Source organism: Grampus griseus, assembly GCF_964374135.1.
Source record: "Grampus griseus genome assembly, chromosome: 3".
NCBI classification, from domain to species: Eukaryota; Metazoa; Chordata; class Mammalia; order Artiodactyla; family Delphinidae; genus Grampus; species Grampus griseus.
In genome coordinates, this window is record NC_139019.1 from 148,130,366 (window position 1) to 148,153,804 (window position 23,439).

At 47.1% G+C, this 23,439-nt stretch overlaps 1 protein-coding gene and 1 long non-coding RNA gene across 6 annotated transcripts in view; one reads left to right on the forward strand and one right to left on the reverse strand.

Annotated features, from left to right (window-relative positions):
* Positions 1-264: 264 nt before the first annotated feature.
* On the reverse strand, positions 265-10,558 carry BOD1 (biorientation of chromosomes in cell division 1). Of its 4 annotated transcripts, none has more exons than XR_014296494.1 (5): positions 10,132-10,558; positions 6,253-6,377; positions 3,736-3,802; positions 2,245-2,441; positions 265-1,049 (listed from the first exon to the last, which is right to left on the reverse strand). XR_014296494.1 is itself a non-coding variant. In XM_082650835.1 (5 exons), the coding sequence occupies exons 1-4, from the start codon at positions 10,366-10,368 to the stop codon at positions 2,246-2,248; spliced, it is 621 nt and encodes a 206-aa protein (XP_082506961.1). In that variant the 5' UTR covers positions 10,369-10,558; the 3' UTR covers positions 265-1,049; position 2,245. The 4 variants fall into 4 exon arrangements, 3 of the variants coding, with proteins under 3 accessions (XP_082506961.1, XP_082506959.1, XP_082506960.1); XM_082650835.1 differs by lacking the exon at positions 3,736-3,802 and adding an exon at positions 8,390-8,452; XM_082650833.1 differs by lacking the exon at positions 3,736-3,802.
* A 196-nt stretch (positions 10,559-10,754) lies between these two features.
* LOC309819691 overlaps positions 10,755-23,439 on the forward strand; it is a 160,314-nt gene continuing 147,629 nt past the window's right edge. Inside the window, exons 1-3 of one of the 2 annotated variants that reach the window (XR_014296456.1) lie at positions 10,755-10,884; positions 11,284-11,432; positions 20,752-20,918. This is a non-coding gene — a long non-coding RNA (uncharacterized lncRNA). Of the gene's footprint in view, positions 10,885-11,283; positions 11,433-20,751; positions 20,919-23,439 lie in introns of those variants that run through there. The other variant, XR_014296455.1, reaches the window with a different exon arrangement.

Consider the following 23,439-nt stretch of genomic DNA (forward strand, 5'->3'; position numbering starts at 1 on the left):
GACACTTCCGCAAACAAGTTTGGGAAACACTGACAGAGCACAGTACGCTCAACTAAAGACTGACATCAGGGATAGTCTGGGGAAGAGAGGAACGTCTTGCTCACTTCCAGCTACACCCACTAGCTGCAGGACGACGGTAGTTCCAAGGCATGTCTACCAGTCCTTCACTGCCATTAAGTCGTGTTGTGCACAGGAATGGCATGCAGGCCGAGGACAAAGGTTACACTGCGCACCTGGGGTCTAAGAATTAGTCGAAGCTTCAGAGTATCAAATGATTTAATTACAAAACTTAAGCCACTTATTAATTATTCACCTTCTAAAAAACACAAACATGAGAATAAAATAAACACACCCAAGACTCACTAGCCCTTGCAGGATAGGAAGCAGCCCTGGACAGAGAGCCTGCAAATGTTTTTCCTTATACCTAATTCTACATTTCCTCATGCATTCTAGGGTCCCATGTTTTGACACCTCTTACAGGGGAAAGGAAACGGAAGCTAAAGAGTCATGGACAAGAGGGTCACAACAACCTTAAAGCTATTTGATGCTAACGGCCTGTACACTCTTATTTGAAACTCTGAGAAACAGTATCAAATAAGCATTGTCAAATACCTACTCCTGGCCAACCTTTACTGTCATTCTTTGAAATTGCATCTTTGGGACTGGTTATGTGCCTTCATTGTAGCTGTTGCTTATCCCCAAGCACAAACCCTAAAATTCATACACAGTCTCTAAGTTCAAGTACAGAGGTTTGTTTCAGGACAACCCCAAGTTGATGTAGTGTTTCTTAATGTATCTGTAGTGTCTAGTGGGTGTCACCGCTTGGACAGGCTGGCCAGACGGCAGCACGACGTGGGGCCCACATGGTCAACTCTCCTACTGGCCCACTTGCTCCCTACTTTATCTGGACACCGCCCCACAGTCAACGTTGAATTGTGAAATCAGTGATGACCTTGGCCTGTCTTCACTCTGAAGTTGTACTCTTATGTAACTGAATCCAGTTCTTCACCATTAATTCAATGGAGCTTCCAAAACGTGTCAGGCATATTCTAAAAAGAAAAGATAATCATATCAAAATGTTAGTTTTGTGTTATGTTTAATTTTATATCCCCAAAGGAATTAAACTAGAAAGACAGACTTGAAATGAATGTTTTCCTCTCCATAATGGAATTGAGGTCTTCTCCTAATATAGACAGGTACAAAGGGACAATTTCTCTCGAGTGCCCCATGTGAGCCTGATGTTCTCACTTTGTTCACTCACTGATGCTTATTTTATTTATCAAAAGTAACAGCCATCTTAAAGACTCTTACAAAGAGAACACCGAAGTAGCATGAGGGGATGAGGCACACCCTGATGGTTACCAACAATGGCTGAGCTGAGTCCGCCACTGCTTACTTGGTGATCGCTGCTTATGTTTACTAATGTCTCCCAAGCTCTGCAAAAAGCATTGTTTTGTGTATCTAGAGCTGATTTTTAAAATTAAATTTCAAATGTAAAAAAAAAAAGAAAAGGAGTGCTCATAACAGAAGAATCCCACGGTAACTGACAGTGGTGAATTGAAATCCTTACTAAATACAAGGAAATCCAGCAGGGCTTAAAGCAGACTCTGAGCCCCATTTAGGATGCCACTTTAGAATGCATTGCTTGATTTTACATAAAAACTGTAAACCCAAGTTAACTCATGTCCAGGGGAGAGACTCATTTAAACAATTTCAGAACAACAAGACTTTCATGTGAATTTGCCTTGTGCACACCAATCATCCCAGATGGTTTCTAATGAAACATCTATTCACAGCTTAAACGTTTAGCTCTGCTGGCACAGAAAATCATACTCACAGACACAGGAAAACATTACTAATTAGTTCTCAGTAAAAAATGACTCATAACAAAATGAAGTCCATTTGCAGTAAATACTTTTCTGAATAGACAAGAAACATGACCCTCAGTAATGGCTTACCCCTTTTCTATCCATTTTCTATATCTATAAGCCAGAGGTGAATGTTCCTGGACAAAAGACGGGATACTGGGGCTTCCCTGGTGGCGCAGTGGTTGAGAGTCCGCCTGCCGATGCAGGGGACACGGGTTTGTGCCCCGGTCTGGGAAGATCCCACATGCCGTGGTGCAGCTAGGCCCGTGAGCCATGGCCGCTGAGCCTGCGCGTCTGGAGCCTGTGCTCCGCAACGGGAGAGGCCACAGCAGTGAGAGGCCCACGTATCGCAAAAAAAAAAGACGGGATACTGGACCTTAGGAAGCATCCTGGGATGGGGCTGGAGGGTCCTGGCTTTCAGGCTCTGGAGGGGGTGCTGGCACAGCTTCTTTTTTCTGGGCTGCCAGGAACTCATGAATTGCTCGTTCTATCTGTGGCCTGAAGATGTGGTTTAGTTTGGGATCCACCACCTGGGAAATAATTCTGTCCACTCCAGCTTCCAACATCCCTGACCTTGAGAAGACAAATAGATCATTCCATTATTTAGCCTCCAAATGTCATGAGAGAGCCCAATAAATGTCCACCTGGTGCAAAGTAGAGCCCCTTGAGGGAGTTCTTTCACAGGGCGGTCCACTTACCACGTAGGGTTCAAGCCACGATATATCTAGAGGGCAATTCGTGACCAGCAGCTATCATTATTCCTAATACACAATCTCATCCACTCCCACCTCAACCTTGTACAAGAGAACCAAACAAAACTGTCCCAAAGACAAAGAGCAAGTAACAATATGGTAGGAGAGAACCGACGGCACGGGGAGAGTTGAAAACCTCAGTCTGTCAAAGCCAGTAAGCCTCCCACTTGACTCCATTTCCTTCAATATCTATCCTCTCACAAGTCAAAGTAGGAGAAGCAGCCTCCAGCAGCAACCTGGCTAGTAAGCCCTAAATCTTATATAACACAAATCAGTCAGGGCTGGGAATGTTTACAGCATCACCAGCAATTCAACAAGGCCTTCGGCTGTGGTTGTTACCTATGACACATACTAGGTAACTTGGAAGCAAACAAGTAAACAGACAAGAAACAGACTGGTTCTCAGTTCCTAAGGGGCTAAAATACATCCCTAATCCTTTCTGAAATAGAGCAAAAATTAGTCAAGATGTCTGTATTCAAACACCAGGGGTGGGTAGTGAGGAAGATTATGGTCACAGGAAACAAATCTCATTTGAAGGGTTTGGAAAATAGTCCATGCAGGGTCAAACTGAATTGTTCTCCTCGAAGGATTAAAACAGTCAAATACCATCACAAGCATGGTGGACAGGTTTTACTTACTTTCCTTTAGACTTGAGTTCTTAGCCCATTCAAGCTTTTGCTTGGGTAAAAATAGGTCCTGCAGTAATGGGGCAAATGGTGTGTCAGGGTACAGCCAAGGAGACAACTGGGTGAACACACACAGTGATAAGTGAGATGAGAAACAGGCCTTGAACTGGTTAGGCTGAGTAGTGAATAAAGTGCTTCCTAGATCCAGTGGGAACTGACAGCTTATCAACAGAAAGCCTAGATGTAAACAGACCACCATTACAGTACAGGGGCACTTTGGGGCAGACCCCAATAGACAATGTGTGCCCTTAGAGATGAGCACCGTGGAACACAGAGAGGCCAGCAGCAGGCCATGGGTCAGTGGGGAAGCAAAGCCACCTCTCCTTAGGCACAAGCCAACGGCTGTCCACCTACACCACCCCGCTTCCCAGGTCAGATTCACAGGGGTCTTTACTGGAGGTGAAAGCCTGACCAAGGAAAACAAAGTACCAAGAGTGTAGCTCCCTTTCTTGGAGATTTTAAAAGTGTTCGGAGAAAACAGGATCTTGTCAGGAGCCTAAAACGGAAGATGAAATGAACAAATATGCAGTTAAAAGACTTATCAGTCATAATTAGGTTCAACAGTAGAGCCTGATTTCCTGTTAAGCCCTCCACGCTGCAGAACTGGGATACAGGTTCTGGGCCTGAAGAGCCAGGCCAGCCAGCCAATGCTGAGGGCTGCAGTGTTTCATCTACAGGGTTAAGCAGCAAATCTTCACTTTAAAACTTCATTAGAATTTGCCTCAAATTCAAAATGTTAGCAAGAATCACATAGAAGTGTCTCAGTACTACATCCAAATTCATGTTTTCAGGTTAAATACATTCTAGCTCAAATCAAAAAGGAGGAAATATTTACATAGGTGGTAAAACTATGAAAAAAAAGCAAGGAAAGAATGACCATCCAACTCAGAAGTATGGTAACCTTCTGAGAGGAGGAAGGTATATCAAGAAAGGAGGGAGGCAGGGCCGGGGTGTTTTGGAGGGTGCTGGTAAGTTCTATTTCTCAACCTGGGTGGTGACTACAGGGATGTTCTAATTACTTGTTAGACTGCATCTCTGTTCTAAGCACCTTTCTGTGTTACATTTCATATTAAAGGTATATAAAGAGAAGCGCCACATGCATACTTCAAGAATGACATCATTGTGTATTAAAAATTAACAGTAACGTTGACAGTTTTCATACCATTAATGGCACCCTTTCAAATATTTGGTGCTTAGATTTAGTTTCTTAATATGCTTTTAACCCTTAAAAGGCAGGGTTAAAAAAAAAGTTTCATCTGATTTGTTACTGCAGCTGTCAAATATGTTTTTTGTAAGGATTAGCGATAACACATATAGGGACCAGTGCCAGACATGAAATAGTTGCTCAGTAAGTGGAAGCTATCGTCCCCTTCTCTCTGAAGGATCCCTGTGCCACAGTCTGCTCCCTAGAGAAACAGAAAGGCAATGGGTGATAAATCCAGAATGACAAGGCACTGGGCATCTTTTGGTATCATGCTTCTTCCCTAACTCTGAGAGTTTTTGTAAATTTTAGTTTCGTTTAAAGATTCAGATTTCATCAGCCATACAGCCATACTGCAAGTGCCAGCTTGTTAATAAGCATCCTTTTCTATTTTACAAAACTTATTTTGAAATTATATATCCATAGAAAGTTGCAAGGAATTACATAGGGAGGTCCACGCACTCCTTTACCCAGCCACCCCGAATGCTTGTACTGTACACGACTGCAGTACAACATCAAAGCCAGGAACACAGGAAAAAGGAAAAATTCTGTAACTATACGTGGTGATGGAAGTTAACTAGACTTACTGTGGTGATCATTTCAAAATATATACAAATATTGAATCTTTATGTTTGAAACTAATTATACCTGAAACCAATATGCTGTATGTCAATTAAACCTCCAAAAACAAAGGGGGTGGGCGCAAAAACCCAGAAAACCAGCACGGGTACTCTCCTGACCTCGGTTACATCTCAGTTACAGTTGCACTCACGTGCGTCGGCGTGGGTAGCTCTGCACAACTTTATCATGAGGACCTTCATGTAACCACCACCACAATTAAGATACTCACCTGTACCCCACCCCCTTCATGCTACTCCTTTCTAGCCACACTCACCCCCCGACCCTGACCCTAAGCCCTAGCAATCACTAATCTATTCTCCATCCCTATAATTATATGTTAGTTCACGCATGTTACAGAAATGGAATCGTGCACCACTACCTTTTTGATACTGGGTTTTTTTGACTCGGCACAATTCCCTGATACTTCTGTTTTTAAAGGGGAAGGCTTCACAAGCTTTTAGATATTCCAGGAGAGACAGTGGATCAAGAAAACCTGAACATAAGTGCTGATATGAAGAGCAAAAAAAGGATTCTGAATGGATTAGAAAAAGCTTATCTTAGGACACTGGATTTCATGAGCCACCACCACTTTTGTGACAGTGACACTGAGAAGTCACTTGGATGAGCGATCAGTAGCACCTCATTAACTAAGGTTCAGTTTGCTGCTGTGAAGAATATACCTTAATAAGACTCCATGCCTTCCTGAAAGCTGCCATTACACTTTAGAGGGGCCGTGTGGATTCAGAAAATTTGTATAACCCACACTGACTTGTGAGAAGATCCAGCTGCTCTTGCCCAAGACCCAAACATTGATATATCGGTATGAACTCCAGCGTATGTTCACATTACACTGAAAACTTCAAAGAGTGTGAAATATGTCTTACAATTTGGAATATCTTTCCTGGTAGAGGTGTGCATGGGAGGCCTATGTGGGTAGCAAGAATTTCAATTGAGTTCTTTGCTTACTTGAACCTTAATTTTAATAGGGGTGGAGTCTGCTGTAACTTGTATGTCACATTTGCTGGAAAGTACCATGCACCTTGACCAAATAGTGCCTTGCATTGGCCTTCTTGCGAGTCACGCTTGTGATAACTGCCTTTACGCTCTCAATTCTGCTTACTTACTGAACCACACTCTGCCTCAGACCATTTCGCAATTGGTTTTTGTTCATCGTAGGATTCCACTCCTGCTTGTCCAGATGTGTTGACACAAAATTATCCACTTTCTGCCTCAGGTTTTGGTAAGCTGGCTAAAATATTAAAAAGAAGGGGCAAGGTCAGAAGTTACACGCACCAAAGTTTTGGAAATTAGTCATTCAGAACACTGCTTTTCATAGAAATGCAGAATTTCAGGTCCTTAAATACACTCCCATCGTGTCCATGAAGATCATCACGCAGCATGGCAGAGCATGGATTAATGACCAACATGTGTGCCTGCTACAATGCCAGATGCTTTATTACCCCACTTACTTTTCAAATAACTCTACGAGGGAGGTCCTGTTGGCTCTCTCCTGCTCTCATGTTAGACGATACAGGCTTAGAAAAAGTAAACAACTTGCCTACAAGGCTAAAATGTGGCAAAGCCAAGGTTAGACCCAGGCCGTTTCCAAATCAAAGGAAATGGGTTCTAGTCCAGGTCCATTGCTTACTAGCTCTCTGACTTTCGACAGGTCAGCCAACCTGAGTCTCAGTTATTTCCGTCTGTAAAACAAGTATTACTGCCCTGCTTACCTCACAGGGTCTTCTTGGCCACAAGCAAGGCCTCGGGAAAGTTCTCCGCATAAAATGAAGGCCCCCCCAACCCTCAGCATGACTCATGAATGCAGACTGAAGTCAACGCCTACGGAACACTGGGAAAGGCTAAAGGGAAGCAAAACTTAAGTCCCAAAAGGAGCCTGAGAGGCACTTGTTGGTCTCAAATGTTCTAGACCCAACTAGGGTCAGAACAAAGTCACAAAGGAACTTGATGAACACAAGGAATCCATGTGAACATAAGGAATGCATGTTCTAAGCCTCCAAGACCTTCTGGCACCACTAGTTGTTCTTCTCCAAACCAGGTGTAGCAGTGTGCATTGCTGTTCACACTTCATTCCTCTCTCCTCCCACTGTGGGCAGAGAATACTTCCCTACCCCAGTGACACTGCGTTTAGCAGTGTGATCTGCTCTGGCCAACAGAGTGTTAGTGACAAGAGGTCCTAAATGTGGCTGTGCCACCTGGCTTGGCTCTTGTACTCTGGTGACCTTTGATGAGGGTAGTCCTTTGCAGCCCCTGTCCATTTGGCCTGGGACCTCGGATGAGCACATGTGCAGCAGACCTACCCCAACCCACAGCTTGGACCCAAGCCCAGGCCACCTACAGCTGAGCACCGAGCCTGTCTAGATCAGAGGAACTTTAGCTGACTTGTAGCCCCATCAGCATGAGAACAAATGCTTGTTGTAAGTCACTGAGATTTGGTTTATCATGTAGTGTTACTGTGACAAAAGTTTGCTAACAGTCAGGTCAATGAAACTGACAAAGGAATCGATTGGCCTCAACTCCATGAATGGGCTCTTCCCAAAGGCCATGACTCACAGGCATAAAGACTCTCCACCAAACCTGGAGAGAGTAAGGCAGGGAGACGGGTGAGGACTAAAATTCAGATACCCCTGTACCATCTGCCTAGCAACTCCTGTTTCCTGGTAACCATCTTCCCCTCTTCATTACCCACTACTGTGGGGAGGGCAGTGGGTGCCACATTCTCCTGGCTACAGGGGTGGGTGCCTCCCCATGCTGAGACGATGCAGACACTTCCTGGGATTTTTTGAACTGGAGCTGTTTCTAGAGGAAGAAGCTGTAAGATGTAACCAATAGATACTAGTAACCAAATGGATGGCTCTGCTCTGCAGTGACAGTTAAGAGAGTTATGAAGAGGCATGAAAGACAGCCCTAGTGGAGCATCCCTGGTTCCAAATGCATCCCTACCCTTCTGGCAGTTTATCCATTCTAGCTTTCCTTAGAGCCCATGAGCCAACAGAGTCTCCCCTTGGCTTACAGGAGTTAGAAGTAGATTTGTACCTTTTAACCATTAATCCTGATACTATACCTTCTACGATTCAAAATAACTCACCCAGTTTTAGATAGAAACGGTTCACAGGGAAAAGGACAAAGGACAGCTAATGTCACCACCAAACCTTAAGAGACCCTGACAATACAGAATAATCCCTTCAGTTCATGAAGTGAAAGGACCTAATGTGCCTGCCACTGACATTTTATTATACTTACTATCACTATCTCCGTCTCTTCTTCACCTATCAGTTTGTTCTGTTTGTTTATATTTTGGATGCACTGCAAAGTAAATTACAAACACCATCAGTACACTTTTTATGTTTGTAGTCTGGGGTGGAGCCTAACAGTAAATCTGACAAGTTGTCAGGTGATGCTGATGATCTAGGGGCCACACTTTGACAACCATGGGACCAAAGCAATAAAGGATGTGTCTAAAACACACTATCTTCAAGAATTAAGACAGGGCTTCCCTGGTGGCGCAGTAGTTGAGAGTCGCCTGCCGATGCAGGGGACGCGGGTTTGTGCCCCGGTCCGGGAAGATCCCACATGCCACGGAGCGGCTGGGTCCATGAGCCGTGGCTGCTGAGCCTGCGCGTCCGGAGCCTGTGCTCCGCAACGGGAGAGACCACAACAGTGAGAGGCCCGCGTACCACAAAAAAAAAAAAAAAAAAAAAAAAAAATTAAGACAACCAGGTGACTACCAGAAAGAACATCTAAGGAGATGTTAAGTGGTGAAGGCTCCAATTCCCTCTCCCCCAACAGATTCTCAATACCGATTTAAAGAAATGTATACTACATTGATTAAGCCACACAAAACCCAGTGAGACAAATGAAACATGAGTGGAGAACTTGCAATGGGAAGTTGAAAACACCCAGTACTGGAAAAGGTGAAAGCTCTGTCAATATGTACCTGGGAACCTTAAATAAGGAAAATTAAACACCCCATTTCAAGGATAGCACTTCTCCTTGAGTTTTTAATCTTGGAGAATAACAGCATACACCACTTACTATTTATACTATCTGGTCTACGTTTCAGTTTTCTACCCTAGAATACAATCTTTGAGGACTGGGTAGTGACTTGCTCGTTCCTGTATCCACAAGCCCCATCAATAAATGTTTAATGGGTACATGGACAAGGTCTTTCCCTATTTTTAAGGCCTAGTTTTAAGCTCACAATCTTGCTGTGAGGTACGCAAAAGATTTCCATGACAGGCTCAGAGGGGAGAAATCACTTCCCTCTAGCAGCCCATTCAGGAACAGAGCCTCCTAAGTCTTGTTGGAGAAGCTTCTGAAAAGGGAGTAAACGAATATTCCAGCAACTGCTGTTTGTCTGACACTTAACACACGTGACTTCACTGAATACAAATGAACCTTGGCAAGTAGGTAAAGTGAAACAGCATTGTACTATCTGTTGACTTGGTTGACCTATGGCATTAGGATCTAAGATAGGCACCAAATCCCTTTCAGTCAATGATAGAGAACAAAATAGTGTGCTGGTTCTACAACAATGTACCTTAATTAACTGTGCATGCAAGTCTGCAAATCACTAAGCTAGAGAAAAGGAACAGTTATTATAGGCTGATGATCGTGCATTCAAACCATTCACGCTTACTTACCTGGTTTCCTCCACTGTTTTTAACATCTGAGATTTGTTACTGAGGGCTTTAAAGGAGTCCCATCTTGGGAAAGACAGGAGATAGGCAGGCTGTGAAACCGGTGTTGGATCCCCAAGTTGAGAGATGCGACTGGGCTAAGGTCGCACAGAATAGTGACGGGGCTGGGAGCCGAACCCACGTGGGCAACCCTCAGAAAGCTTCCTATACTGCCCTAAGCGGTCTCCTCGCTGCTGAGATTTTTAAGGTGTCTTTTGTTTTTCTCTCTCCTTTGGAAATGCGAAATGCAACCCTGGCAGCCTCATGCCCAGCCCGGCCCGCCTGAGCCCAGGCGGCCTAATCTACCTTGGTGTCCACGTCGGCCAGGCAGTCCCGGCGGAAGCTGTCAAACAGCCCCCGGCTCTTGAGCTGCTCCACGATGAGCGCGATGAGCTGCGGGTCGCCGGGAGGCAGTGAGGCCGGGTTGATGGGGCCGCCGCTCCCACCGGCTCCCGTCGCGCCTGTCGTCGCCCCCGCCGAGGCTTGGCCGGCGCCGCCGCCGCCCACCGCGCCGGTGCCCCCTCCGCCCCCGCCGTCCGCCATGGCTGCGCCCCGGGCCCGCGAAGGAGACTGAATACGGATTCCTCTCAAGGACAGAGGACCTGGGTCGTGTAGAGGTGGCCGAGGGGCCGGAGAAGGAGGAGGCGGCGGCGGGGGAGGAGGAAAGGGTGGCGGCGAGCACGGCGGCAACGGCAGCTTCTGAGGCAGCAGAGGTGGCGGTAGAGGCGGCAGAAACCGCCCACCCCATCCATGGCGCTCTCCGGGTGACGACACCGCCGACCTCTGCATTGTGGGGCAGGAGGTTTTCCGGCAGTCATCTCCGGCTTTCTTATAGGCAGAGGTCTGGCCGACGAAAACTACATCTCCCGGCAGGCTCCGGACTCTCGTCTCCAGTTTGCGGGGCAGTATGGGACTTGTAGGCTTAGGCCCTCGTGATTGCTGCAGCCTGGGCTGGCCTTCCTCTCTCCGTTACTGCCCTCTCTCTTTAAATCAGCGCGTCCTCAAAGTGCCTGATTATAAGAATCGTCTGCTAGGCTGATTGAAAGTATAGATTCACAGGTTTGTCCCTTAGAGATTCTGATTCAATATTTCTGGGTCGGGGCCTAGGAATCTGTGCTTTTAACATGCATTCCCGCGCCTTTCTTGAACAATACGATACAGGAAATGTGGGAAGCAGTGGACTAGTCAAATTTCTTTTATTCAGAAATTGTGGGTGTATTTCCCCTTCTGATTTTAATAGAAATGCATACTTATTTTAGCAAATTGAAAAATAATGGAAAACTGCTGTAAAAAAATTTCCCTGATTCTCTATTTTATGTATTTCCTTCCAGATATTAAATATTGTCAGTAATAATAAACGAATATTGAGTAATTGGAATATTACAGGCATGATGCTAAGTACTTCACATACACTACTTCACAATCTAAAATGCAGATCTTGTCATCGCTATTTTACAGAGGCAGAAATGGAGGCACAGAAAGTTTGTTACCCTGATCACGTAGCTAGAGGTGGAAGAGGAGGGTTTGAACAAAGGTTTCCTGAATCCAAATCTTGGCAATGTTTAACCTAAGGTGTTCTACATTCTGAGAGCTAGCTGGCATCAAAGGTAAGGCTTTTTTCTTGATTTTTTTGTAGCCCCAGTTTACTGTTGGAACTGCCACCACTGTTCTCTCTTCCATTCAGCCTTTTGTCCATTATTGACTGAACTCCTGCCCACAGCCCCTGGCAATTCTGCCTGCTATTGTTATTTCCTCATCTTCCATAAGCAGTGGAGGGGTTGTAAATAATAAATTCTTCAATATCCTTGTTTTCTGGGAAGAGGCATAATAGACAGAGATCTGGGATGCTCTCCACTCCACCATTTCCTATTTAACAGAGTTTAACCCTTAAAATGAAAATCGGGATGTTAGTTTATACTCATCCTTTAACTCAAGCTAAATCTTCCTCAAAGGTTAAGTTAATGACCAACATTCTCTCTTAATACTTCACCATCCTGGAGATTACCTAATGACTATTCTTCCTAGTTGTCCCACACTCATCACCCACCTTTAGCCCCAGGAGAGGCCCTATTCAGACCACCTGGGCCTCATGTCCATTCTCCTCCAAGCTCCCTGACTTTGACCAGCCTCTTCTCCATTTTGGCACAGCACACCTTACTCTCTTTCTCCAGGGTAACTTTTCTGACCCTCTGACTTAATCTGGTCTTGTCTCACTGGTATAGACTCTCAGAGCCTCTTTCTTGTACCAATTATTATAATCAAAAGTGAATAATTTATAGGCTAGTTGGCCACCTGGTTCCCCTGCTACAGTGTAAGCTTTAGAGCTGGAATCACAGCTTGCTCTTCATCACTGTGTTCCCAGCCCATAGCTCAATGCCTAGCTCAAAGTAGATGTGTAAATTTTTGTCTATTTCCTATAATCATGGGGTAGAGTCAGAGAGAGAGAGAGAGAGAGAGAGTGTGTGTGTGTGTGTGTGTGTGTGTGTGTGTGTGTGTGTGGAGCGGGGGAGGTGGGTGGAGGAGGGTGTCATTTGTAGCCACTACTTTCAGAAAAGAAAGTAGGAGATGATGGATTAATCCATCATGACCAAATGGGTCAGTGATCCTGGAGATTGGCAGCAAATGGTTTAACCCTTTGTCAGTCTCATGGGGACCTTGTGTCCTAGTTGCTAGAACTCTCAACTGTGAAAAGAGGCTGCACCCTATACCTGTGACCTTGCCTCTGGAACTGATATAAATTGGGTGTGGTGGGGTCGGGGGAACGAGGAGTGAAGGAAATCAAGACTAGGGGAGGCTTATTGTTCGTCCAAATTTGCAGTAGGAAGCTTCCACTACATCCAAAATGTATTCCTCCCCCAAGTCAAGGAGCATGTAATACACAATAATTGTCACCAGGGAGCGCCATTGCTGTATTAATAATACAGGACCTTTAGAAATTTCTATGCAGAACACTGTTTTAATTTTGGCCCAGGTGGTGATCTCATTTTCAGATATCCTTTAGGAAAAAATAATTGTTGCCTCTCATTGTTAAAATTTGTCTGTAACAAGTTTCCTGAGCCCAGTGAATTGTACATATTAGGTGTTGGAATATTTTATGTCAAAGACTGCAGGCCAAACCCAGATCTCAAAGGAGGAAGGGCAGAAACTAGAAATGAGATACACAGTTTGCCAAGGGAGATGTGAAAAAGGAGCCAAGTGCATGGGCTTTTTGCATCAGGGGGCACTGGATTGGAAGCCCAGCTCCATCACTTTGGGGTGGTGTGACTTTGGGAAAGTTGCATCACCTCTCCGAGCCTCAGTTTCATTTTAGCAATCCACTTAGCATAACAATTCGTGGTCCTCAGCAAGTGTTGATAACATATTACAGCCACAAATTCACATTTGGGTTGGGAAGTTATTTGATTAACCACTGTCTCCTCTGCTAACTTCTAAATTCCATGACGGAATGAATTGTCTGTTTCGTTTATCATTGTGTCCCCAGCACCTAGAACAGTGTCTGGTACATATGGGCTCTTTGTAAATATATGATAGATGGATGGAAGAAGAAAGTAATGAATGAGTAAATGGGAAATTTGCTCTTCTAAGTGTAGGATCAGGCCATTCAAGATTTTTTTTTTTTAATGCGGTACGCGGGCCTCTCACTGTCGTGGCCTCTCCCGTTGCGGAGCACAGGCTCCGGACGCGCAGGCTCAGTGGCCACGGCTCACGGGCCCAGCTGCTCCGCGGCATGTGGGATCCTCCCGGACCGGGACACGAACCCGTGTCCCCTGCATCGGCAGGCGGACTCTCAACCACTGCACCACCAGGGAAGCCCCATTCAAGATTTTTGATACCTCCCTCCACCGAATGGCAGAATATACTCAATATATTGACTATATATACAGAGGGGTTAGATGTTCTAGTGAGCTTTCCATATGTGTGACTGAACTGGACTAGGAACCTGGGGCTGGGAGCAGGCCCCAGGGTTAGAAGTCAGTCTGTGTGTTGCCTTGGTAACCTTCCAACCTTCTAATCCAAGATCCGGTTATATAAGCAAGAGCATTCCAGAGCCCAGGGCTGCATTTAGACACCACATCCACTTGGGGTAGACAGGTTGTGGGTCCTTATTCATATTCATGGTGTGGCCCTTTTTCTCCTTGCTTCCTTGTTTTCATCCAAAGAGCCTTACTAATTCTTAGGCTGGACAGGTATTCATTTCTTAATTGACAGCATCCAGCGTTTCCCGAGATTACCTGTCTGTAGTGTATTGGCTACATCTGCATCAAAGGATCTTGGCTGCTTTTTGTTTGTTTCTGTGCGATGTTTTCCAGCATCTCTAATGACAGATTGGATCCAAATACACACTCAGAAAACAGGGCTTTGATAAGCAGGCGTCCTCAGCACCAATCGATACTACCACTGCCTCTCCCACCTAACATGCATCTTAGATAACATTTCAGGCTGCAGTGTTTTTAACACGTCATTTTTAATTATCATTACTAAAGAACGCTGAGTGGAAGAGGCAACCTGATATAATGGAGAGAAAAGAATGGGAAGTTTGGAATCTGGCTTGGGTTTGGATCCAGCACCTCTGCTATCGTCTATGTGACCTAGGACAATCTTCTGAGCCTCAGTTTGTCGTGAAATGTAGAGATAATAGATATGCAGAAGGTGGCACATGGTAGGCACTAATATGGTCTTGAAACAACATCCTAATGTACTCATCTGTAGTCTGTTGTGGGCAGAAATCTTGAATAATATATATTCAGAATTAATGCATATTTAATTACTTTGCTAGTTTTAATCTTGTGATGACATAGAGAACCACTCAGCCAGTCCCTAACTTGGTGGGCTCAGGGAAGCCAAGTTCACAGTCGAGCCCTCCATGCTATTGCTGCTGTGGTCTGGATCCGTCCTCTGCCTTTGTCTTCACACCTACAGTGCCGTCTCTCATTCTCCAGTGACACACATATCGAATCATTTACTTCTAGTTGCCTATCCGGTATCCATTCCCCTTCTTTATCAACAGAACCCAATTTTGTCCGGGGCTTCGGTGTGCCCTGTTGAAGTGTGTACTTCCCTAGATTCCTTTGTTGCTAGGAGTGACCATTGGTGCCATTTCTGGCCAAGGAGATAGAAGCTGAGGGTATCTGGGAAAGCTTGGCCTTGCTGATAGAAGCATTACCCCTTCCTGCTGTGGCGTCGAGATGCAGCAGTCCTAAACCAACACCCTAAGGGTTAGTTAGGGGCCAGTTACAAACTGGTTCTGGCCAGTGAGCTGTGAACAGAAGTGAGAGTTGTGTCACTTCTGGGCCAGGACATTTAAGTACCAACATGAAGCTGATTCACTTTGCTGTACAGCAGAAACTAGCACAACATTGTAAAGCAACTATACTCCAATAAAAAATTTTTTAAAAAGTACCAACAAGAGACCCTCCAAGAATTCTCCTTTCATCTGCCATGATAACCAGCGCAATTTGAGATAGTGGCTGATCTATCATGCTGAGCCCCAGAGTGAGGGGACATGGAGTAGGGGCCCTGGTTGGCCCCTAAGGAACCAGCAGGAGTGAGAAATAAACCTTGGTTGTTTTACGCCACTGAGGTTGTAGAGTTGTTTGTTACTGCAGCATAATCTAGCCCATCCTGACTGATATAACCCTGACCCCATTCCTTCACTAAACCCATCATTTATGGAATGACTGAATGTAAAAACTAACTGACAAATGATTAACTAAAAGCATGACTGAATTAACTTCCTTCTCCTGGGCCCCATCCCTTCAGATCATGTCTAGGAATTACTATAAATCCACCTAGTTTACTCTGTGTACCTTTGTAGACAGCTGAAGTCAGTCTTTCTTCAACTTTGGCGTTCATCAGAATTCTCTGAGGGCCTCGTTAAAAATACGGATGCCCCGCCTTCCCCTCAGATCTGCAGAATCAATCCTTAGAGGTGGGTTTTGGCCATCTGCATTTATTATAAGTTTCCTAGGAGGTTCTGACAATGGGCCAAAGTTAGGAACGGTTGCCACTTCGGGTAGAAAATTCAGACCCCCATCAACAGGTCTGAAAGGGTGATTGTTTCTGGCATGTGGGTTTTCCAGCATCTCTCAGTCATCCCTGCCTCAGCTCCTACCCTCAGCCCTCCCCCTTGTTCCCAGGTGGCTACTTCTATCTAAGTGATCACCTTTGATTAAAGGTTCCCTTGAAAATATCAGCGACATCTCCCCTCTGGCTCTTGCATCTCTTGTCTGTAAAAAGAAGGGAGTTTATACCTAGAGGGAGGCCATCAATAGTGGTGCTTGAGAATGGAGGCAGGTACGAAGGGTGCAGAGGAGTGCCGGTAACTGATCGAGGCAGCTCTGGGGCCGTCCCACAGAAGGTGGCATTCAGACAGGGTCCTAATGAGGGTGGTGGGCATCGCCCTTCTTTGTAGAAGTGCCTTGGAACATGTTCCTGCATTTGGGCCCTCCCCACCTTATGAGTCTTGGCAGGCTGGGGAGACCCCCTTCTACCTGGGAGCCCGGAGACTTGCTTTCCCAGCTTCCCAAACATGTGGTCTTGACTTCAGCCATCAGAGGACGATCTGGCGCTTAACACAGCAGGTAGCATGTGAAGAAGGAAGCTTCATAATTGGGGGAGGTGGTGTCTGCCTCCAGAAGGGCCATGGCGGGGTCCCGCAGGGCGTCCGGCACCTGCACGGGCAACATCAGAGGCACCTGATGCTGTTCTGTGCCAGCACTGGGACAGTGGCATCTCCATGGTGTGATTTGGCGGTGGCTCCTGTCCATGTCGTCTCCAAGCCTGGATCTCTGGCCCTCCCAGGGATTCTGGAAGCCACCCCATATTCTTTACCGCATACCTTTACTGATTAAACCAGCCAGAATTCATTTCTGCTGCGACTAAAGGACCTATCCTGGATAAGTAGGTAGAGAGGAGAGAGGTTCAGGGTCCCAGGCAGAGGGTACAGCTTGAGCAAAGGCCCAGAGTCTTGAAGAGCGTGGATATATTCTGAAAAGCGTTGCCAGTCCCATGGGTTGCAGAGCATGTATTTGGGGTGGAGTGGGGACCAGAAAGAGATGAGGTTGATGAAATAAGCTGGGACCTCAAAGGCTACCATTTCAGAGGCTGAATGTGACCTTGGAGTGGAGACAGTGGGTTTTAAATAGGGCAGGGGCAGTATCAGATGCAAAATTGACAAAGATTTCTCTGGGACAGCACAGAGTATGACTGGACCCGGTGAAGCTGGGGGCAGGGAGACGGATGAGGAAGCTAGAAGGGGCATCTCATGTGGTAGGTGTTGGCTAGGGCGTCCCTGCCCCTTGAGATCTGGCTAAGACTGCTCACTCCTTCCTCATCACCTCCCCCCGCCCCACCCCATTGCCTTCCTAGGCCCTGCAGAAGGCCAGGCGGGACCCCTTCCACAATTCCTGCAACTTCTCCGTGGTCATCTCTGCTTCGGAGCTCCTGCCTCTGCTGTATTCATTTTAGTTTATGGATTTTCATGTGAACCTCAGCACCTTGATTCTTTGGCACAGGTTGAAGTTCTGAGAGTATCAGAGGAGACACTGACATTTCAGCAACATTAAAAACAAACAAACTGCAAATTGTACTTTCAACCGTCTTGTTCTTAGAGGACTCTACATGTCCCGAGGGATTCATGGTCAGCTATTTCTCCCCACGGGTGCACCAGCCTCAGTGCAACTCATTACCTCTTCTCTCCCCTCCCCGGTTCCGCCTACCTCTTCACTCCCACCCTCATGGTTTGCCTGTGAAATGCCAGATACTCCTGACGGGATGCACCACAAGTCAGCCCTCTCAAGCCCTCTCTTCCAAACTCAGCTCCAGGCCCACTTTCGCACCTCCAGGCCCATGGAGGAGGCCATCCAAACATGAGGTTATCCTCTTAAAAAGCTCCACACCCCTTTGAAGATAGCAGTGTTAACAATTATTTTTCTGCCTCTATGATAGCTTTTCACGGTTGAATTTTGCTGTTAGTAATTGTTTTATTTATTTATTTACTTTATTTTTTTTGTCTGTGCCGCGCGGCTTGCGGGATCTTAGTTTCCTGACCAGGGATTGAACTCGCACCCTCGGCAGTGAAAACGCAAAGCCCTAACTATGGGACTGCCATGGAATTCTGAGCTGCTAATAATTGTAAACCACAAAATAGAAGAATTTTGTCTATCTCATGTAAAAGTCTGGAGGAAGGCTGACAGGGCAGCTCCATGACCGTCAGGCTCCCAGGCTCCTCCGCCGTCTTGAGAGCTCTGATCGAAGGTGGCTGCCCAAGTCTCCAGGCCCGAGGGAGCTGCGGGCAGGCTGGGAAGTGTTGCTGGACCTTTGTGTTACAACCTCTGTTTAAAATTTGGTGTTCATGTTATTAAGGAAGAAGGGGCAAATGCACATTGGGAGGAAACTAGTGTTCTGGGCTGTATCTATGAAGACCACTTACCTCAGAAGTTAACCTGAACTTTTCCCTGGACTGGGTATTGAAGGAAGCTTAAATGTTTAGTCTGTTGGTCATGGTGTACAATGGTACCAAGAGTTGTTCTCACTCCTTTAGAAGTATCAACATTGCAACTTCAGGAATGGCTGGGGGCCAGTCAGACCCGGGGTGTTTGAGGCCCCTCATAGGTACAGGCAGACCCTCACTCATAGGGCTTTGCTTCCCTGTGTTTTCCTGGGACTCAGTCTGGCCAGTCACCTCTCTGTAGCTGAAATAGAGTATGGGCCCAAGAGGCCTGTGGATACACCAAATAGCTCAGCTCCTGCTGCCCGTAGAGACTTTATTTCTAGAGGGATACTAGGGCTACTGAGAAGTGCCCATCATTCTGGGGAGACAGTACAATGGCTAAGGAGCCTATGAGTGAGGACGAGGCTGCCTGCCTGCCTGAGCTCCAGGAGGCTGCCTTGGCTCCTGGCTCTGGGTACTCCTGGCCCCTCCAGTGCTTCATTGGTGGGCTGTGCTCTGAGCATCTGCTGCTGCCATGTGCAATTTGAGGGGACCACTTCCGTGATCACACTCCAAAGTTGGGGTTTCCTCTGTCCCTTAGAGGTGCTAGAGGAACGTAGAGGTCCCAGTGGCTCAACCTGGAATGAAACTCGGGTCTCCTGACTCCATTTCAGTGCCTTTTTCTTCTCCTCCCTCCCTAGGAAGGCTCTGGTTGGCGGGCTCCATGTAGCAGACTGTGGGCATCATTAATGCTGTTCACTGGATGGTCTCAGCTCTCTGCTTTCTAGACCCAAGGCAGGATTGTAACTGCCGGCCTCAAGGCAGGACCATGTGACTAGTTCCAACCAATGAGCCATGAGTAGAAGTGATGTCACTTCTGGCCTAGAGCCTTCAATGGCTGCTCCAGATCTCTCTTTCCATCTGCTGAGGTGACAGTGGCCAGTGATGGTGGGTGCTCCATCAGCCTGTGACCGGGAGCAGAGCCCGCAGCTGACCCCTGATGGATCTGTAGCGTGAACAAGAAATAAATCTTTGGCATTTTAAAAATTTAGGATTTTTTTTTTGTTATCACAGCATTACCCATCCTAACCTAACAGTGCACACCTACCATCTATTTGGTTGCCTGACATCTCAATGCCCTTCCTATTTTGGGGGTAACTTCTACCCTCTTGAGACTTGTTGGGAGGCAGAGCCTTCCTATAGATGAAAATGCCAGGTACCACTTTCCCAGCTCACCTTGCAGCTCAGGTGCAGGCATGTGGCCAAGGCCAGAGAAGATAGTGCTACAGCAGCAGTACCATGGGCTCGGCATTTGTAGCAGCTGCAGTGGGTGACGTTGTTGGGCTGGTTCCATTGCAAGAGTTTGGGCTGTGATTCTGGCTGTGTGGCCTCCCTTTTCTCTTGCCTACTCCCTACGCCTAGTTCTCCAGCCTTCCTGTCTCATCTGTGAGCTGCTCAGTATCCTTTCGATAAATTCACATTCAACTTAAATCACCGAGTTCATTTATGTTGCTTCCCCGACTAAGAGACGTGGATGGATGCAACCAATTTAGAGGGCAGCGTGGGGCGGCACGGGAGCCAGGAGCTGGAAGGAAGGATCTGGCAAGATGAACTGACTTCTCTCCCCTGCACGAGCTGCTTCTCTGGGAGCAACCTTTGTCTGTCTTAGGCCAGAGCAAGCCAAAGGGTGCTGGGCAGGGGCTCTGGTCAGACCTGGTCAGCCTTTGGGCATGTGAACCTCACTTTTCTTATCTGTAAAATGGGGCTAATTATAGGACATCACTTATAGAGTGGTTGTAAGGAATGTATTTGAAAGAGAATGTATTTGAGAGAGTTCTGGGAACCATAAAACAAAACCCCAGTGCAAGTTCATCACTTTATTCTGTGTTAGCTTGCCCGACTATATCCAGCTGGGGAATCTTGGTTGGCGTGACAGGGTTAAATGAAAACTGTTCGTCCTGATGCCACCGTCCTATCACTTACCTCTTGGGAGGTCCCAGGCCAGTCCTTACAATTCAGATCCATCTGAGAGTCTACTCAAGAGACCAGAGACCTCAGACTGGAAGCAATGAAAAGATTCCTGATGGGCTTGGTAAAGGCAGAGAAGCACAGAGATGGGAAAGGATATTAGGAGTTGTTTTATTCAATCCCCTCCATTTTCATAGTTCAGAGAGGGAGAGCCACCAACCCACAGCCACACAGCCACTCTGTGGCTCAGCTTGGGGTTGGGATGCAGATCTTTTCACTCTGACAGTGTGCCTTAATCTGGAGCTATGTTTGTGCTGTAATCCAAGGATGCAAAGTAAATTTTGGGAATAGGATGACTCTCCCTCAAATGAATAACCCCCATTTCCTAGCAACCTATGGTCAACTGGTCCTTATCCCACCCTACAGAAGGATCCCTGGAGTACCCCTTCTCTTTTTTCTTTCTCAGCCCTCTAAAACACTGTATTGAGGAAGGGTGAAAAATTGCTGAATCGATCTTTTTCAATTAGCATGGCATCTGAATCAAAGAAATTTGGAAGAAGAGAACTTTCTCATCCGAGTGGCTGCCAACACCCCCGCCCCAGCTGAAGTGCTCCCTTGTTCTCGCCTGCTCTGCCCCAGATCCGTGGGCCACTCTCCGAATCGTTGGCAATTTTCTCTGCACTGTCCTGACAACCTCCGGCCATGAAAATTAAAAAACTAGTTACCGAATCTCGCTCCTAACGGCTTTGTCCTTGTCAGCGATTCGACAGAAAAATCTGGAAGAGGGAGCCTCCTTAGGCCTGCAGTGGGCTGAAATGCCACCAGAATGACAATGGGCTTTGCCGTGGGAGGAGGGGAGAATGTGCAGTGTGCCAGGAGTGAATGAATGAATGAAAGGGGGAGAGAGAGAGAGAGAGAGAGAGACAGTGCGAGCGCACAAACTTTGGGCTTCAAATTAAAAAATTCCAGTGTCTCAGCAGAGGTCCTGGTGTCTGTACTCCAGGACCTTCTGCCAAATGCTGAGCAGGGCGCTTTTCCCCACGCCATTGCCCTCTGGTCCTCCGCCAGGGTACAGAGCTCTGGGCTGGAGAGGGGGGCAGTCAGAATTTGGTGAGGAAATGGCTCCAAAGTGGGGAAAGCCCTGGGAGGCCGGCCCACCTAGTCAGCTTGCTATCTGCCCAAGCTTCCCCCACCACCTCAAGGGTCTCCCCTGATTTCAGACATTAGTACTCACTCCACATACTATCACCGCCCCCCTCACCACCCTGCTGAAGGAATTTTAAGAAATCCTCAAAAACTGGAGGAATTTTAATTACCCTTGATTAAGAAAAAACTTTCTAGAAGACCACTGTGATGGGTGACTCACTGCGACATGGGTGTCCCTGAGCTGCAGGAGGGTGGGGCTCAGCCTCGTGGCTCTGTGTCCCCAGCCCTTGGCTTTGGGACCCACACAGAGCAAAGGCCTGGCAGGTGCTTGTTGGGTGAAGGAGTAGGAACGGCTTCATTCAGAGAGTTCTTGTTCCTGCCTCATCCCCCCGGGGGCGTGGACTTGCAGACTGACGTGGGGATTTGCAGGGAAGCAGGAGAGAGAGGTATCAAAGCACTGGGTCCTCAGGGCCAGGCCGAGCGAGGTCTGTGACTTCATAGCCAAGAGACCTTGAACAAGTTGCTTAACATCCTCAAGCGTGTCTCCTTATCTCTGACATGGGAATCACCATGGTGACCACGCGGAGGGAGGCTGTGAATTAAACAAAGGCCTGCAGGTCTGCTTGCTGTATAGTCAGTGCTCAATAAGAAGAAAAACTTAACCAGGCCTAGACCCAGAGCCCCTCCCGAGATAGGGAGACTCTTCTCAAGGGCTTCTGCCTCATCATCCACGGATCTTGGGATTAGTCTCATTACTGGACAGGCCTGGCATCGAAGGGACCCCGGGAAGCTGGGCTGGTTCTTGCTGTTGAACTGAGCACGTGCATTCACTCAGTCAGTCTCTCATTCGTTCATAAAAGTATCAGTATTTATTGAGCACCTTCTACATGCTGCCTTGTGCTGGGGTTTGGGCTAAAAGAGTAAGTGAAAGGTGGCCTGATCTCAGTTCTTGAAGCTAACAAGAAACAAACAAGCAAAGTCAAGATCAGAATCATTTGGGGTCCAGATCAGTAGGTGGTCAGGGAAAGCTTCTCTTGCGGGGCAGTATTTGAACCGAGATCTAAATAACAAGGAGCGGCCATGCTCCGGCCGGAGGGAAGAGGGACCTGGGAAGGAAGCAATAGTTCAGAGGCTTGGAGGTGGGGACAGGACTGGTTAGGGGGCACGTGTGGCCAAGGTTGATGGAGCGGCGGGGTGGGGGTAGCAGATGGTTTCTGGGAAGCCCTGGGAGAGCTCATTTCATAGGAAGGCTGCCCGGAGGACTGGGGCTGGGCCCAGAGTCCAGAACACGTACTGAGGGTGGAGTGCTTTCACCAATGTCTCCCTGGAGGCCTGCTCTGGCCCCTCTTTGCCCTACACCTGCTGTGACTCTGCATTAAAGGACAGATCGTTCAGAAGAGAGGTGTAGTTCCGCCATTATTATGTGTGGCCCACTTTCACACAGTGCATGTCTCCCTGACCGTGGGGGTCGCGCCTGGGTGGAGGGGGTGAATACGCTCTCCTGTCTGCCACCAGGCTCTCCTGCTGCTCTTAGCGTGTGGAGCACACACTGGTGCTGGCTGCCAGGGGTGCAGGTAGTCCTGCTGGAATCGGAGATACCCTTCCCCAGCTGGGTCCTGATTGGGGCAGTGGTCAAGCAAGCTCCACGGTGGGCCCATCCTCCAGGCCCCCAGCCTGAGATCACTCCCATGACCAAGCCCTCCTTGGTCCCAGCTGTGCAAACAGAGGACCTGCAGCCACCCTGGATGTTGGATCTGGGGTCCCAACACACGTCGGCGTGACCAGCCAATTCACAAAGGGCTGCCTGCTTGGGGTCAGGCACCAAGAGACATTTAACCCAGCACCATTCATTCATTCATTCAGTAAATGTTTGTTAGGTACCTACCATGTGCAATGCATTATATTAGTGCCATGTTATATACTATACATGGGGAACTGTGTGGTGAACAAAATACAAATGATTCTGGTTTTCACAGACATCAGTATTTTTAAGGGGGTGAAGACACACAAAACAAGGAAACCTACAAATACGTAATTCTGAACACAGTAAGTGAGAGAAAACACAAGAC